This window comes from Hevea brasiliensis, chromosome 4 (genome assembly GCF_030052815.1).
Source record: "Hevea brasiliensis isolate MT/VB/25A 57/8 chromosome 4, ASM3005281v1, whole genome shotgun sequence".
NCBI lineage: Eukaryota > Viridiplantae > Streptophyta > Magnoliopsida > Malpighiales > Euphorbiaceae > Hevea > Hevea brasiliensis.
Window position 1 is genome coordinate 19,267,270 of NC_079496.1, and position 18,792 is coordinate 19,286,061.

The window sequence follows — 18,792 nt, forward strand, 5'->3', positions numbered from 1 at the left end:
GGAAATTAAAACCCCAAGCCCTGAAATGTGCTTTTGTTGGTTATTCTAGCACTCATAAGGGATATAGGTGTTATCATCCTCCTTCATGAAAATATTTTGTAAGTATGGAGTTACCTTCAGGGAATTTGAATCTTATTTCCATCCACCTCTTCAGGGGGAGCATATGAAGGAAGAGGTGTATTTTCCTTCATCCTCATCCTCTCCCAACCTTCAATTTTAGGGGGAGAATCTGAGTTTAGAGCCTATGCCTAACAATGAAACTCAGGGAGAGTCACCTAAATCTCGAAAAAGACTAAAAATGCCAGATTTGAGAACATATACTCGACGAAACAAGACAGATATAGCCATCGAGTAGGAGACTGCTAATCAACCGGAATCCCTGGATTCAATTCCTGGACATCTTGAGATATGTGATGAGTCTCCTTTGGCTCCTGATGAGTCTAATTTTGATTCTCAGTCTGTTCTTATTTCTTCTAATAATGATCTTAATATTCCTATTGCTCTCCGGGAAGGTGTTAGGACCTGTACTAAACATCCCATTTTTAATTTCCTCTCCTATAATTCTCTGTCTCCATCCTATAGAGCCTTTTTACTGTCTGTTTCTTCTGTCTCTATCCCATAGGATTAGAAGAAAGCTTGCCTCGATCCAAAATGGAGGGCAGCTATGGTGGAGGAGATAAAAGGTGTGACAAAGAATGAGATATGGGAACTGGTTACTCTCCCACTGAAAAAGAAGCCAGTTGGATGCAAGTGGGTGTTCACTGTGAAGCATAGAGCAGATGGTTTAATTGAGAGGTATAAGGCCAGACTACTAGCAAAAAGCTTCACACAGACGTACGGAGTAGATTACCAAGAGACCTTTGCCCCTATTGCTAAAATGAATACCATCAGAATTCTGTTGTCATGTGCAGTAAATCTTGAGTGGGACTTGCAGTAGTTTGATGTTAAAAATGCCTTTTTCATGGTGACATGGAAGAAGAAGTGTATATGGAAATTCCTCCAGGCTTTGAGAATGAGAAGACCAGAGGAAAAGTTTGCAGATTGAAAAAGGCTTTGTATGGTTTAAAACAGTCACCTAGAGCATGGTTTGATAGGTTCAGTAAAGCGATGATCTCCTTTGGATACTGCCAAAGCAATGCTAATCATACCTTGTTTATGAGGCATCGTAGAGGCACAATCACACTACTTATTGTCTATGTGGATGATATTGTGGTAACTAGTGATGATAAGGAAGAAATGGATCTTTTAAAGGAGCACCTAGCACAGGAGTTTGAAATCAAAGATTTTGGAATGCTCAAGTACTTTCTTGGAATAGAGGTTGCCAGATCAGATAAGGGAATCTTTATTTCTCAAAGAAAGTATATCTTGGATTTGTTGGAAGAAACAGAAATGTTGGGCTGTAAACCGATAGAGTCTCCTATTGAGACCAATCATAAATTGCAAGCTAGAGTTGGAAAATCAGTGGATTTAGGGAGATATCAGAGGTTGGTTGGTAAACTAATTTATCTTTTGCACATTAGACCGGACATAGCATATATAGTTGGTCTAGTGAGCCAGTATATGCATGATCCTTGTAAATCTCATTTGGAGGTTGTTTTTCACATCTTGTGATACCTAAAATCTACACCTGGGAAAGGACTTCTTTTCTCAAAGCATGGTCACCTTCAGATTAAAGCCTTTACAGATGCAGATTGGGCTGGGTCTCTTGATGATAAGAGATCAACATCAGGTTGCTGTACCTTTATTGGTGGTAATCTAGTCACTTGGAGAAGTAAGAAGCAAAATGTGACAGCTAGATCCAGTGCAGAAGCCGAATTCAGGGCAATGGCTTAAGGTATCTGTGAGTTATTGTGATTACGGAAGTTGATGGAAGAATTAAAATTTTTTGAAGCTAATGGTTTGTTTTTGTTTTGTGATAACAAAGCTGTAATCGGTATAGTTTATAATCCAGTTCAGCATGATCGGACCAAGCATATAGAGATTGATAGATACTTCATAAAAGAAAAAATTGTGGATGGTTCCTTAAGTGTCTCATACGTAGGTTCAAAAATCAGTTAGCTGATGTGTTCACTAAAGGGTTAAGTTGTAAGTTATTTCATACCCTAGTTTGCAAGTTGGGCATGTGCAACATACATGAACCAACTTGAGGAGGAGTGTTGTAATCCCTTAATTAGTGCATTAGCTGTAAATTAGAATGTGTTAAAATCTCTTAATTAGTGCATTAGCTGTAAATTAGAATGTAAATTAGAGATATTAGGGATATTTGTATTTATTAGTTTTTATTTTCTTTCCTATTAAGGCTATAGCCTTTATATATAAATTTAAATCATTGTAACACTGTAAAATACATCAAGAAATTCTTCAATTCTCTCTAATCTCAACACTGTTGTAATAATATAATGAGATATTTCAGGAACCTCATGAATTGCCACCATTTAGGAGGTATAATCATATCATTCCTTTACTGCCCCATACTCGACTAGTTAATATCAGGCCATGTCGCAAGGCTTTTTGCGGTCACCTGGACGAACACTCACTGAAGTGGGAAAAGGGAGGAGTTGCCACTTTAATTTTGAGAGAAATTAAAGAAAAACATTTGTAATAAAAATTTAAAAAGGAAACCACTTCGAAAACAAAGATTCTAAGTTCAGGGTCCGTATACTAGTGGAGAAGATTTTAGGCACCCCACCTCATCCCTTAATGAGGGTAAGCAGATTTAATATTATGCTCTTTATAAATTAAAATTGATAATTAGGGGGTTGGGATGGCAATGTTAATCCTTTATATGGATAAAAGGAATGTTTGATATTTTACTATTCAGGGCTACCCAAGAACATGAGTGCATGAGATGACCCTTAGTGAGTAGGCGTCAGGTAGCGAATCTTTGTTTGGGGTTACTTTGTATATTATGATATCTTAATTCAGGCTTTAGTTAAGAGAATTCGGGTAAGGAATTTCTCCCGATCTCTTAATGTATTTCTTTCAGAGTTTTTAAGCGAAGGATTTCGGATAAGAACTCACCTCCGATCTCCACATATTTTATTCAAATTTTGGTTCAGAATCAGGTAAGAACTCTCCCCCTATCTCTGCACATTTTATTAAAATTTGACTGAGAATCGGGTAAGAACTCTCCCCCGATCTTTTAAAGTATGTTTGTTAAAAATTTAAGCGAAGGATCTCAAATAAGAATTCTCCTCCGATCTCCACATATTTTATTAAATAATTTTGGTTGAGAATCAGGTAAGAACTCTCCCCCGATCTCCTAGAGTATTTGATTTAAAGTTTAAGTGGGAGATTCTGGATAAGAACTCTCCTCCGATCTCCACTTATTAAAATTTTTTACTGTGAATCGGGTAAGAACTCTCCCCCGATCTCTTAAAGTATTCGGTTTGAAGTTTTAAGTGAAGGATCTCAAATAAGAACTCTCCTCTGATCTCCACACATTTAAATTTGGAATGAGAATCAAGTAAGAACTCTCCCCCGATCTCTTAAAATATTCGTTTTGAAGTTTAAAGTGAAGGATCTCAGATAAGAACTCTCTTCCGATCTCCACACATTTAAATTTGGAATGAGAATCGGGTAAGAACTCTCCTTCGATCTCTTAAAATATTCGTTAGGATCGCATATCGTAAGAACTTTGAACTAAAGATTCTGGCCGAGCTAGGGCGCAAGAAACCGGTGCAGAGCTTCTCCTAACCCACAAAGCCTTATAACTAGAGGGTGAATACAAAACCAAACTTCTCACCGATCTCCTATGTGATTGCCTTATCAGAACTCTTTGGTTGGCAATATCCGATCTCTTTTAGTTGTTTGTTCGGGGGCCTGATCCTATCTCGGTTCCCGCTTTATTATGTTATCTCCTGGGCTCGTTTCATAGCCTGACCTCATTACTTATTTGTTTGACCTACTATTCGACCTATTGTTACACCTATCCTTTTTGTCATTTTTATTTGATTGAAAATTCTCACATCGAAACATTCCTGCTTACGTTCTTTTGAGTACTTATAAGCTGCCTATGAATTGAATGTCTACTCTTGAAGGAAATGAAAAATAAATGAAGACATAGGAAATAATTGTTTGACTGGACAATCTATTTTGAGATTTTAATGCAACTGGACATAGAAGAAATTTCAAAAGAAAGCTGGAGAAAATAGACAAGGGTATTCAACAAAATGATAGTTTAGATGCTTACCTGTGGAGAGTTAAGGAGACTGATGGAATGACTCTAGAATCCTCAAGTATTACAGAGCTGAAAGCTGTCGGCCGAAAGACTAATGCTTACTTCGGAGTAACGGGAACTAGATCGAAATGCAGTTGAGTCGAAGCGACAGGAACCGTGTCAGAATGCAGTTAAGCTTGGAGAGTAATATACTGATGTTAGGGCGACGAAGACGAAAATGGACGAAAAAGGAAAAATGGTCTCACAGAGTAATGAACAAACGCTAAAAACGAAGAATTTCAGGGTCCAGAACTCCTTCAAAGAAGATACTTAAGAAAACTGGTTTCTAAAGTTTCTCAAAAGCTCAGAATGGCAAAGTAGCAAGACTAAATCAAATTTCAGAGTCTTTCCACTATAATCACCACCACCCTTTTTTTGCCCATCTCTTCTACAGTATTACATGCAGGTATTTATAGGGAATGGATGATCATCATGGAGGGTCAGGATCTCATCAGGGGAGATGGAGGGTTTAGATTCAAAAGGACACAATCCGATGCCTTAGAATTAAAGAGAATCAAAATAGAGGGTTGGGATTTTATTCAGAATATCCGTCCTTCCTTCTTTTAATCCAACGGCTCAAGGTCTTGCCTTACAAGTTGGATCTGAAGGCTGAGAATAAAAAGCACCGAATCTGTCGTCTGCTTTTTCATCCAAGGGCTCTGGGTCCGTCCTTACAAGTATGATCAACGGTGGAGATCGAGGTGTACAGGATTGTCATAACTATTTTGGCGCCTATCAGCTAGGTGGGCATTTCTGCAAATAAGGTGTGCAGTGAAGATTTGATTACAGCTGCAACACTTTAACTAACTCAGCTCTGATTATGAAGAGAGTTATTTGAAAGCTATTCAACCTCTCCGTGTTTTCCGATCTCTATTCCTTCCGACCTCTCTATTATGACCTTTTTCTTTTCCGATCTCTTCATTTTGGGCCCCCCATCGCTTCCCGATCTCTCCCATTCTAGATTTTTCCTTTTTATCTGACTTGCCTTAGTCAAAGCAATTAATTTTTCAGTTATTGATGCATCTGCTTCGATTTCTGCATGCGATAAATGCTAAGGCCCTATATATATACACCAATGAGAAATCCCCTTCTCATTTCACTTCATCTCCTTCAGCTTCTCCATTTCTCCAATTCTAGTATCTTCGGTAATAATTCTGATTATGGTGACTACTTTTGATCTTTTTCCGACTGTTTTCTTAGCCCTTCACCTGAAAATTTACAATCCCGGTGATCGGAGAACCATGAGGACAATATCTAATGACAGTGAGGGAACTAGACTAATTTACCGATCAAGATCGAAAGTGACACATGTACCGATCTCAAATCAGTCTACCAATGTAATGGGTGGACCGATTTCGGGTAAGAGAACTGCTAATTTCAATCTTAATGTCGGTGACCGCCTCTTAAAGTTCATTTGGCCCCTTACCACATCGAGCGTCCCGACTGCAGCTTGGCTCTGGTTAATGACATCGACGATGACTCCACTCACTATCATGAGAGTTATAGTCACCCTATCTGAGCTGTGCATCTATCCAATACTTGTGGTTAGCTTTCTGATCAAACACATCTTTTGATTTAGCCACAAGACTAGGCTTTGACATAGGCCATTATTATGTAGTGTTGATCTTTAGAGATCGCCCAAATGATGTATTCTGATATTTAAAGATTTCACCCAGATGATGCAATCCGATCTCTTGAGATCACCCAGATGATGCAATCAGATCTTTTGGAAATGAAATGATATTTTATTTGAAGATTTTTATTTTATTATTGCATTAGTTACTTTTCCGATCTCTAATATGCATATCTGATCTGATCATTAGCTGATCCATGATTTAGGAAGTTTGTCTGATCCAAAGACCTCAGCTAACTGATCTTATTTATTCGATTTTTTTTATTCTGTTTCTAGAATCTTCTTGCGACGTGCCGAGAAAGCGGCTGGTTCCACTAATCGATGCGTCGCCTGGGACTTTGTGAGCATTTAATGCTCAGACGGGTATAAATAGGGACGAGGTGAGTTTGTCATTTCCTTATGTTATTTTCAGAACCTCTCTTACCAATCCCAGAGTTTTCTTTCATTTTCTCAAAATTTTCAGCACCGATCACATTCCGGTAAGGGTTTTGATTCTCTTCTTGGTTAATTTCTTTTGTTTTCCCTGAAAATGAGTGGCACTGAGGGTCATAGAGCTGCTAGCCCGCCTTTCGTTCACATCTCATGGACATTGGACGAAGTTGAGGCAATTTGGCCAAGTGGACGACCTGAACCTTTTGCAACCTCCGTCCTAACTCGTGGTCGGGTGGCTCAATCCAAACGGGCCTCTATTTCGGGGAAAGAAAATCTCCCCCTGGATGAATTGCCATCGGTTCTTAAAGAAATCGACCTACAGTTTATTAGTCAAGAGTATAACCTCTGAACCGACTCTTTTGAGCTTATACGATGCCATAGCGATCTCCGAGCCGATCATTTCTTTGAAGAAAATGACATGATCATGGTATATGAGGAGCAATTAAAGGCCGGACTTCGGTTTCCCTTGGACGATTTCTTTAAGGCCATTCTGAAGCTTCATCATGTAAGCGTAGCCCAAGTGCACCCTAATTCATGGCGAATCCTGGCGGCTTTCAGAGGCTTATGCCAATCAAAAAAGCTCGAGCCTACAGCGAAGGTTTTTGCTGAGTTACATAGGCTTACTCACCTGAAGGACAACGAGTGCTGGTTCTTCCAAGCCAAGAAGCACTGTGGGCTTTTTATCGACCTCCCCTCTTCGCTAAAGAACTGGAAGAACCGATTCTTTATATTGAGGAGAAAGATTCCGAACGGCTTCTAGGGTTTTCCATGCAGTTGGCAGTACCTGGTCCCCTCGGTTCCAAAAAATATTACTTTGAATAGAGACGAGGAGGCCATAGTAAAGGAATTGAAGGAGCAGGCGGCCACCCATAAGTATTCTTGCCCATATGCCGTAATGGCCAAACTGAGGTGGTGGTTAATGCAGATGATCGCTAATGAGGACTATGAACTGTAGCTCTCTGACCTCAGACCCGAGATCGGTATAACCTAAATCTTTAGCCTCATGACTTAGGTGATCTCACTAACTATTTTTTCGTGCAGGAATGGCTGGAGGCGAAGGCGCAAAGGAGAGCCACAAGCGAAAAAGAGAGGTCTCCCGGAAGGTACGAGAAATGAAGATCGCCGCGGCATCCCAGATGCCAAGGCAAGATTCGAGAGAAGTGCCGGGCTCTTCATCCCGTCCTTCAGAACAATTGATCCTAGAGGTGGAGATTGATCCTTCCCCTCCTCGACAGGAAGAATCGCCACCTCCTCCTGTTCCCTCAAGTGCTGAGGGAAGATATTCTCAACCTGCTGTAAGGACTCTTTCCCGTGGTGCCCAGGTCCTCATTCACTCTCTAGAGAAGAACAGGTCAGTTCGGGGGAATCTGGGCTTAGCCAAAGTTCTGGGTGCCACCATATGCCTCCAGGATGACTGAAACATGCTGACCCCGGATAGCCTTGATAATCTCTTGGCTCAGACGGTGAGCTTGAGCATAGAGAGCCTAGTGAACCAACACATAATCACGGAAAAGTCTCATCTCCTGAGGCAGGAAATTCTGAAGGCGGTCCAGGATGCTGCTTCCGCCCAAGCCCAACTTTCGTCCGCTCAGGACTATATCACTGAGATTGAGGGTCGGATGAAATCTTATGAAGACAAGATAGCCGAACTAGAGCAGGAACTAGAAGAAGCTCGGGCCCTCCGAACTGCCAATGTCACTTGCCTTACTGAAGAGATCAGAGTGAAAGAAGAAGAGGCTGTGACGAGGGAAGTTGGTGCCTATGTGAATGCACATGGCGATCTGTTGGCCGAGTTCAAAAGGCGTTATCCTGGGGAAGACTTCTCCTAGATGGTGGATCTTGCTCCTAGAGATGAAGAGGAGAGCAAGGAGGAGCCCGAGAGAGAGGGAAGGGATGAGAGAATTGATAATGTATCTAGGAAGCAGGCTGGGGGAGACCCTCCTACCGAATGACTTGTAAATTTTTATTTTGAAATGAATTGAAGCCCTCTCTTTTGTTCAATTTCTTGATGAGATCGAAAAGCATCCCAATTGTAAGAGTACTTGATTGTTTGAACGTATTAGAACATTAAACTTTAAAGCAACTATTAACTTGAGTATAAGAGATCAGAAAGACATCACTCGTAAGCATGAGATCGAACTAAGCCATGACCAAACACCGGGTAAAACTTTAGAACATTAGAATTGAAAAGACTTAATTTGAATTCTTGAGGTCGGGATCATCATTAGACCGGACTGAAACCTTAACTTTATTTTAAGGAATATCTGGGACATTCAGGTGAGAAGCCCGATCCTAACATTAGCTAAATGAATTTCCACAATATTTGTAAAGAGAGATCGAAAACAATTAACTAAGTGTGGGATCAGTTTATTTCATGGTCGAGCAATCGATGTGTTTCGAAAAGTCATTTGTGATCGAAGGACGTCGGCTGAGAGTCGATTTTAAAGTCCCTTGACTTCGGTGATCGGCCAAAATATGGTGTCGACAGGCCATATAGGTATCCACATTATCAAAAGGCTAAAATTGAGACGTTGGTGGCAGATATGTTGTCTTCCTCAATCATTCAGCTTGGCACCAGTCCATACTCTTCTCTAGTGTTGTTAGTATAAAAAAAAGATGGGACATGGAGATTCTGTATAGATTATAGAAGACTGAATGATGTAATTGTAAAAGATAAGTTCCCTATTCCCATTATTGACAACTTGTTAGATGAATTGAATGGGGCTAAATATTTTTTCAAACTTGATTTGAGAGCAGGCTATCACCAAATTAGGATGAATCCTGAAGATATTCCTAAAACTGCTTTCAGAATTCATCATGAACATTTTGAATTTAATGTCATGCCTTTTGGACTCACCAACGCCCCTGCTACTTTTCAGGCATTAATGAATCATATCTTTCAATCTTATCTGAGAAAGTCTGTATTGGTTTTTTTTTATGATATTCTGATTTATAGCAAAGATTGGGATTCCCATCTTTACATTTGGAGGAGGTATTTCAGGTATTGCAAGAACAACAATTATATGCAAAATTATCTAAATGTTCATTTAGGTAGACAGAAGTAGAGTATTTAGGCCATATTATTACTGCAGCAGGTGTTTCTACTGATCCTAAGAAAGTGCAAGCTATGTTCTGATGGCTTTGTTCGGTTTAGTGAAGGAATTGAGGAGTTTCTTGGGTTTGACTGGATGCTACAAAAAGTTTGTGAGAGGGTATGGTATAATCAGTAAAGCATTAATTGACTTGCTTAAAAAAGACTCTTTTCAGTGGAATGATGCAGCCCAGGAAGCTTTTGAGACTTTGCGAAGGGCCATGGCAGAAGCTCCATGGCATTACCAGATTTTAGTTTACCATTTGTCATTGAAACTAATGCAAGTAGTTGGGGAACAGGGGCTGTACTACAGCAATAAGGTCATCCTTTGGCCTACATTTCTAAAGCTTTTGGACCTAGAAGCAAGGCATTGTCTTTGTATGAGAGGGAGTTGTTAGCCATCACTTTTGCGGTCACAAAGTGGCAGCATTACTTAGAGCAAGGTCAGTTTTTCATTAAAACAGATCATGAGAGTATTAAATATTTGCTTGAGCAAAGGCTACACACTAATTTGTAGCAAAGGGGAATTTCCAAGCTCTTGGGTTTTGATTACAAAATTATTTATAGAAAGGGTGTGGAAAACAAAGCTGCTGATGCCCTTTCCAGGAGACCTGATAGGAATGGCCAATCTGCTACTCTTTCCTGTTGTCCACTTCAATCTGCCAACCTTCCTACTTGGATGACCAACCTTATTCATAGCTATGATGGTGACTCCAAAGCTACTACTATAATACAACAGCTCTCTTTGTATAATTCAGTTGGAGATGGCTATCAATTGAAACAGGGGGTCCTTTATTATCATAACAGACTATATTTGAGGCAGCACTTGATTGCTTTGTACCATGACAGTCCTTTGGGGGGGCATTCCAGGGTGAATGTGACTTATTTGAGGTTAAAAAAACACTTCTTTTGGCCTGGTATGTTGAAGGATGTTTTGGGGCGGATTAAACAATGTGATACTTGTGCTAGGTGTAAGGGAGAACACTATGCCACCCCTGGATTGTTACAACCTCTCCCTGCACCCACTCAGGCTTAGCAGCATATTTCAATGGATTTTATTGAGCATTTACCTAATTCTAAAGGTAAAGATACAATCTTAGTGATTGTTTGTAGATTCACTAAGTATGGTCACTTTATTCCATTGACTCATCCATATCCTGCTTCTATTGTGGCCAAGCTATTTTTAGATCAGATTTTTAAGTTGCATGGAGCACCTCAGTCCATTGTTTCTGACAAAGATAAAATCTTTACTAGTTTATTTTGGAAGAGTTTTTTAAATGTTTGGGAACAACACTGGCATTTAGTACAGCTTACCATCCTCAGTCTGATGGTCAGACTGAAAGACTTAACCAATGTTTAGAAGGATATTTGAGATGCATGGCTCATTTAAAACCCTCTACCTAGTGCACTTTGCTTCCTCTTGCAGAATGGTTGTATAATTCCTCTTTTCATAGTGCTATAAAGATGGCACCTTTTGATGCATTACATGGTTATTCACCATCATTTCTCCCACTAATTCCTGTGGACTCTCCTACTGTTGGGGCTGTGGACACATTATTGCAAGAAAGGCAGCAATTAGATAAGTTGTTGAGGGAAAATTTATTACTAGCACAGAACAGAATGAAACAGCAGGTGGATAAACAAAGGTCAAAAAGACAGTTTGATGTGGGGGAATGGGTATACTTGAAGTTGCAACCTTACAGACAAGCCTCAGTATCTGTTAGGCACTCCTTGAAGCTATCTCCTAAGTACTATGGGCCTTATCAGATCATTGCTAAGTATGGTACGGTAGCTTATAAGCTACTGCTGCCTCCAACTTCTTCCATACACCCTGTATTCCATTTTTCAATGCTGAAGAAGAAATTAGGGAATAATGTGACTCCATTAGTTGATCTACCAACTATGAATGAAGAACAAGTGGTTGTGGCACTTGAGCAAGTTCTGCAAACCAGAACCATTACTACAGATTAGCAAATTGTGTTGCAAGGGTTGATTAAATGGCAGAACTTACCTCCTGAAGATGCAACTTGGGAAGACCATTCTTTTAAATAGGCCCAGTTTCCCAATGTTGTACTTTCTTACAGACAAGAAAGCTCTAAAGGGGGAGGAATTATTACGTATCAGAGGAGGAAGTATAGAAAGAAATAGTGAGTAGTTAGAAAAGTTGGGAGTTAATATAAAGAGTTAGCTGGGGAGTATGTTTGGCGGGAACTGAGAGAGAGGCAGTTACTAAAGTTGCTGAGCTGTAAAGTTGTTGAGTTGTTGTTAGGTTGTTACTAAGCTATTATATAAAGCTCAATAGCTATTCTTATATTTTCATTCTGAAACAATAATCAAGAAATACAACTCTCTAATCTTTTCTTCTTTCTATCTTCCCCTCTAATCTTCTTCTTCTCTTCTTTTCTAAATCTTCTATAATTCTTTGTTAGGGAATCTTACCCTAACAAAGTGTTACTAAAAGTAATAAGAAAATGAAACAAAGACCCAAAACCAACTCTTGCATGAGTCTCGACACCCACACACAAGACCAAAACACCTTTAGGGAGAATTAACCAAAATTTCTTCAAAATTATTCCTCTTCTTGAAAAAAGAACTAAACTCAAGAAACCTTAGAGTGGTCAGCAAAGCAGCAAAACCCAGAAGCACCGAAACCCAAAACAAATAACAGAGATGCAACCACCATGTCAAGGCAATGCCAGAGAAAGAAGAGCAACCACCAAACACTGGAAAATGAGTAATTATAGGAGATTTAGTGTAGGATTTATATTTCTAATTAAATAGAATAATTATACTATTATAGGACATTTATGTATAAACATAGCTATTAAATGCTCAAGATGCACTGAAGTGCCAAGGGGTTTTGTGTTAAGTATCAGTTTAGAGACAATCTTTGGATCAAAAATAGTTTTAGGAAGAATAGATTGAGATGAGATGAGAATAGACTTGACGAGAAAAGAAATAGAAACTAGAAAGAAGAGAAAGTATCCTGTTATTAATTCTCATAATCAATGAATGTGTTACAGATAAGGATCTCTATTTCTACAAAGTAGAATAAATGCTATTCCACTAATTCTGTTACACTTGATAGCCTTCAGTCATCCTAACTTCCTCACAACCATATTTCCCTCCAAAATACATCACAACAATATTTTCCTCCAAAATACATTTTACCTGACTCTCTACCCATTGCTCTTCCTTCTCCTATAGTATGTAACAATACCCCCTCCAAGAGAATCTTCTTGTCCCTAAGAAGATTGAAACTCAGAAAACTGAGTCAAAATAAAAGTCTGATCTTCCCAAGTAGCTTCTTTTGCAAGTAAATTGTACCACTGAATGAGTCCTTGTAGGACTTGCTGACCATTTCTGGTGATGGTTCTGGTTTTGGTCTTTTGCAAGTAAATTGTACCACTGAATGAGTCCTTGTAGGACTTGCTAACCATTTCTGGTGATGGTTCTGGTTCTAAGAAATTTCTCTGGTGCTACTATAATGTTGTCCTCCTTAAAAAGGGTAAATCTTGAATGATTACAGTACTTTCTTCAACCTTTCTCTTCAAAAGTTAGACATGGAACATAGTGTGAATAGTGGCTGTGTCTGGCAGCTTCAGTCGATAAGCTACTGACCCCACATTTGCAGTAATTTGAGAAGGCCCATAAAACCTTGCTGAAAGCTTAAAACTCTTCCTTACAGCCACTGAAGTTTGTCTATGTGATTGTAATTTCAGAAACACCTAGTTCCCCACCTCAAAACTTCTATATAACTTCTTCTAATCAACGTATTGTTTCATCCTGTTTTGGGCCATCAATAAATTGTCCTTAATGAGCTAAGACATTTGTTGCCTCTACTGCATAAATTCTGAAACAAATCCAACAGAAGAATTCCCAAGTGGCAGAAAAGTTAGATGAGCAGGCTTATGTCTTTAGAGCTTTAAAAGGAGACATCTTTTAAAGCTTTAATAGGAGACATCTTTAGAGCACTATGGTGGCTTGTAATGTACCACCACTCAGCTAGGACAACCATTTCATCCAAGAATGAGGCTGTTGAAAACAAAAACACCTCAAATAGCCCTCCAAGCACTGATTTAACATCCTAGATTGGCCATCTAATTGAGGATGATAAGCTGTACTATAGGCCAACCTAGTTCGCAAAAACTTAAAAAGCTCCTTCCAAAACAGGCTAGTGAATACTTTATCTCTGTCAAAAATTAATGTCACTAGACAACCATGCAACTTAAAAATGGTTTCTAGAAATAACTTGACAACATCCTTAGCAGAAAAGGGATGTTGTAATGCCAAGAAATGAGCATACAAGTCAACTCAACTCAACTAAGCCTTTATCCCAAAAATTTATTCGGCTCAGCTATATGGATTCTTTTTCTCTACTTTAAATGATTTTGGGTTAAATCCTCGGAAATGTGTAATGCTCTAAGTCATGTTATACCACTCTCTTCCAAGTCAGTTTAGGTCTACCCCTTCTTTTCTTCTTATCCTCTAATCCAATGTGCTCTACTTGTCTAACTAGAGCCTTCATATGTCTACGCTTTACATGACCAAGCCATCTCAATCTCCCTTCTCTCAACTTATCCTCAATTGGCATTACTCCTACCTTTTCTCTAATACTCTCATTACGAACTTTATCTAATCTAGTATGGCTACTCATCCATCTTAATATTCTCATCTTCGTAACTCTCATATTAGACACAAACAGCTCCTTCATTGCCCAACACTCAGTACCATATAACATGGCCAGTCATATGGCTGTACGGTAAAATTTTCCTTTCAACTTATTGGGAATCTTGCGATCGCATAAAACTCTCGTGGCACGTCTCTACTTCAACCATTCGGCCTTAATTCTATAACTAACATCCTCCTCACATCCCCCATCGACTTGCACGATTGAGCCAAGATATTTAAAATGATTACTTTGGGGCAATACCACTCCATCTAAACTAACTCCTTCCCTATCACCAGTTCGGCCTTCACTGAACTTGCAATGCATGTATTCTGTCTTTTTCTACTTAACTTAAAGCCTTTTGACTCTAGAGTACTTATCCAAAGCTCTAACTTTCTATTGACTCCTCACATCTCATCTATCAGAACTATATCATCCGCAAGCATCATGCACCAAGGGATACTCTCTTGTATATATTTCGTTAATTCATCTAGAACTAATGTAAAAAGATAAAAGCTCACAACTGAACCTTGGTGTAATCCAATTGAGATAGGAAAATATCTTGTGTCTCCTCCCTCTGTGCACACAATAGTAGTTGCTCCTTCATACATATCTTTCAACACTTGTATGTACATAATAGATACCCTCTTTTGTTCTAACACTCTCTATAAGACATCTCACTCTCTATAAGACATCTTTTGGAACACTATCATAAGCCTTCTCCAAATTGATAAAAACCATATGTAGATCTTTCTTCCCATCTCCGTATTTTTCTATCAAGCTTCTAATGAGAAAAATCGCTTCCATAGTGGAACGACCGGGCATGAAGCCAAATTGATTGGGAGAGATAGAAGTGTCATGATATAGTCGATGTTCCACAACTCTCTTCCACAACTTTATAGTATGGCTCATGAGTTTAATTCTTCTATAGTTTGAGCAACTATGTATGTCTCCCTTATTTTTAAAAATAGGTACTAAAATACTCATCCTACACTCATCAAGCATTTTCTTTGAATTTAAAATATTATTAAAAAATCTAGTTAACCAAGCCACTCCCATATCTCCCAAACACTTCCACACTTCAATTGGTATTCCATCGGGTCCACAAGCTTTACCCACTTTCATTCTCTTAAGTGTTTCCTTTACTTTTGAAGATCTAATCCATTTAGTGTAATTTATATTCTGTTCTATTGCTCTGTAGTCTATATTCACACTATTACCACTTTGATTATTATTAAAAAAGATCATCAAAATAATTTCTCTATCTTTCTTTAATGTCTCATTTTTCACCAACATGTTTCCTTCTTTATCCTTAATGCACCTAACTTGACTAAGATCTTGACATTTCTTTTCTCTCCTCCTTGCTAATCTATAAATATCTTTCTCCCCTTCTTTAGTTTTAAGTTTCTCATATAATTTCTCAAAGGCTTGCGCTCTTGCTTGACTAACTGCCTTTTTTGCCTCTTTCTTTGCTATCTTAAACTGTTCATAAGCCTCATTATTATCACACTTAAGTAATTTCTTGTACCATTCTTTCTTTCTCTTCACTGCCTTTTGTACTTTCTCATTCCACCAACATCTCTATTTTGAGGATGGTCTATGTTTTCTAAACTTTCCAAGTACTTTTCTAGCTACTTCTCTAATCTTTGATGCCATCTGTATCTACATATCATTGGCCTCCACATCCAGCTTCCATGCTTCAGACTTGAGAAACTCATTTTTGAACTTCACTTGCTTTACTCCTTTGAGCTCCCACCACATTGTTCGAGCTATCATATTTCTTCTAACCTTACTTGAATTGTCCCTAAACTTAACATCCAAGACCACTAACCGATGTTGATTTGTTAAAGCCTCTCCCAGAATAACCTTGCAATCCTTGCATAGAGCTCTATTTATCTTCCTGGTTAAGAGGAAGTCAATTTAGCTTCTATGTTGTCCACTTTTGAAAGTTACTAAATGCGACTCTTTTTTTATAAAGTAGGTATTTGCTAGCATTAGGTCGTACGTGATGGCAAAATCCAGGATGCTTTTTGTAGAAAGAGATTATTCTCCTTGATTTCAATTAATCTATACATGGGTATTATTATCCAATTGATTCCTATAATTGTGTTCTACTAATTAGGAAGAAATCATAAATAAGAAATCCTAAATAGGAATACAGAATACATAATATATAGAGAAATAATATAGTGATTGACTTTCCATAACACTCCCCCTCAAGTTAGAGCATAGATGTTAATCATGCCCAACTTGTTACAAATATAGTCAATCCTAGCTCCATTCAGAGCTTTTGTGAAAATATCTCCTAACCGCTCTCCAGTTTTGATGTGTCCTGTTGAGATGATCTGTTATTGAATCTTTTCATGAACAAAGTGATAATCAATCTCAATATGTTTGGTCCGCCCATGAAACACCGAATTAGAAGCAATATGGAGAGTAGCTTGATTATCACACCACAATTTTGTAGGCAGGGAGGTCATAAAACTTATCTCATCTAGTAATTGAAGTATCCACATTACCTCACATACTGATTGTGCCATGGCTCTATATTCCAATTAAACTAGATCGAGAAACTACACTCTGCTTCTTGCTTCTCCAATACACCAAATTTCCTCCAACAAAAACGCAATAGCCAGTAGTTGACCTCCTGTCAACCTTAGATCCAGCCCAGTAGGCATCTGAAAAACATTCAACATTCAAATGCTCATGATTACCATATAACAAACCTCTTCCTGGAGTGTCCTTCAGATAACACAAGATTTGTCCCAAAGCTTTCCAATGAGTAACTGTTGGGGAAGACATAAACTGACTTACCATACTAACGGCATAAGCAATGTCAGGACCAGTGACTGTAAGGTAGTTCAATTTTTCTACCAATCTCCTTTATCTCTCTAGATCTTCAAACAACTCACTATCCCCTGCTAACAGTTGTAAAATTGGAGTCATTGGTGCACTGCAAGGCTTAGCACCTCATTTTTCTGTCTCTGTCAATAGATTGAGGACATATTTTCTTTGAGACAAGAAAATACCCTTCTTACTTCTCATAACTTCAATACCCAAGAAATACTTTAATAATCCCAAGTCTTTGGTCTGAAACTGGGTTTGGAGGAAGGTTTTAAGAGATGAAATACCTGCAGAGTCACTCCCAGTGATGACAATGTCATCCACATAGACTACCAGGAGAATTAGACCAGCCTTAGATTGCCTATAAAATACTGAGTGATCACACTTACTCTTTTACATACCAAATTCCTATACTGCTTCACTGAATCTTCCAAACCAGGCCCTAGGACTTTGTTTCAAGCCATAAAGAGACTTCCGAAGCCTACAAATTTTACCCAACTCCCCCTGAGCAACAAACCCAAGTGGTTACTCCATATACACCTCCTCCTGAAGATCACCATGAAGGAAAGCATTCTTGATATCCAATTAGTACATGGGCCAATCATATGTAGCTGCTAAAGAGATAAACAAGCGAATAGAAGTAAGTTTAGTTATAGGAGAAAAAGTGTCAGAGTAATCAACTCCATATGTTTGAGCATATCCTTTTGCCACAAGGCGTGCTTTTAACCTAGCCACAGAACCATCAGAATTTACCTTTACAATAAATACCAATTTGCAACTAATATCTTTCTCACTAGTGGGCAAAGGCAACAATTCCCATGTACCATTAGCATTTAAAGCCTCCATTTCCTCTTTTATAGTAGTACACCAGCCAGGATGAGACAGTGCCTCACCAACAGTATTAGAGATAGGAATAGAGTCTAAAGAAGTAATAAAACACTGAGAACAAGAAGAGCATAAACGCTTACCTTTACAAAGAGCAATGGGTAAGTCTAGGTCAGAATTATGATCAGTATGAGGTACAGGATCTCCCAACGAAGTAGCTGGTGGAGGATCTGAGTCAGGAATCTCCAATCTCCTGGAATAAACATGAACAACGGGAGGTCGAGTAGGTCTAAAGACAGAAGGAACAAGCTGTGGGAGAGGACTAGAAATTAGTTGGACAGTATATATTAAGAGATCATCCTTCTCCCCCTGACTCTCATACACAGATGATTGAGGAAAGAATGGAGTGGAATAAAAAAATGTGACATCTGTAGAAACAAGATAACGATTAAGAGTAGGAGAGAAACAGCGGTACCCTTTTTGGAGCCAGGAGTACCCAAGAAAGACACATTTGAGAAACTTCGAATCCAATTTAGTAACCTGTGGATGAACATTATGCACAAAATAGGTACAACCAAAAATACAAGGTTCAACAGGGAACAAAGATTTTGTAAGAAACAAAGCAGTATAAGGAATATCTCCATTAAAGACAGAAGACAACATACAATTGATCAAAAAATATGCCGTAGAAACTGCATCTGCCCAAAAGTGTTTAGGAACTTTCATATAAAAAAGAAGAGCAAGAGTTACCTCAAGAAGATGCTAATTTTTTCTTTTGGCCACGCTATTTTGGGATGGGGTATCAACACAGGAAGACTGATGAAGAATGCCATTTTGTGTCATATAAGACTGAAATTGTGCTGAAAAATATTCTTTGGCATTGTCACTTCTTAATATGCGCACAAAAATGTTAAATTGAGTTTTGATTTCATTACAAAAGGCACAAAAAGATAGAAAATAACTCAGAACAATTCTTCATTAAATATAACCAGGTAACACGAGAGTAATCATCAACAAAAGCAACAAAATAATGAAATCCAGTTTTAGAAGTAATAGAACAAGGACCTCAAACATTATAA

At 38.6% G+C, this 18,792-nt stretch overlaps 1 protein-coding gene across 1 annotated transcript; it reads left to right on the forward strand.

Annotated features, from left to right (window-relative positions):
- Positions 1–10,839: 10,839 nt before the first annotated feature.
- On the forward strand, positions 10,840–11,346 carry LOC110659857 (uncharacterized). The gene has a single exon (XM_021817918.2). It carries the CDS (start codon positions 10,840–10,842, stop codon positions 11,344–11,346), a length of 507 nt encoding a protein of 168 aa, XP_021673610.2.
- Positions 11,347–18,792: the final 7,446 nt, after the last annotated feature.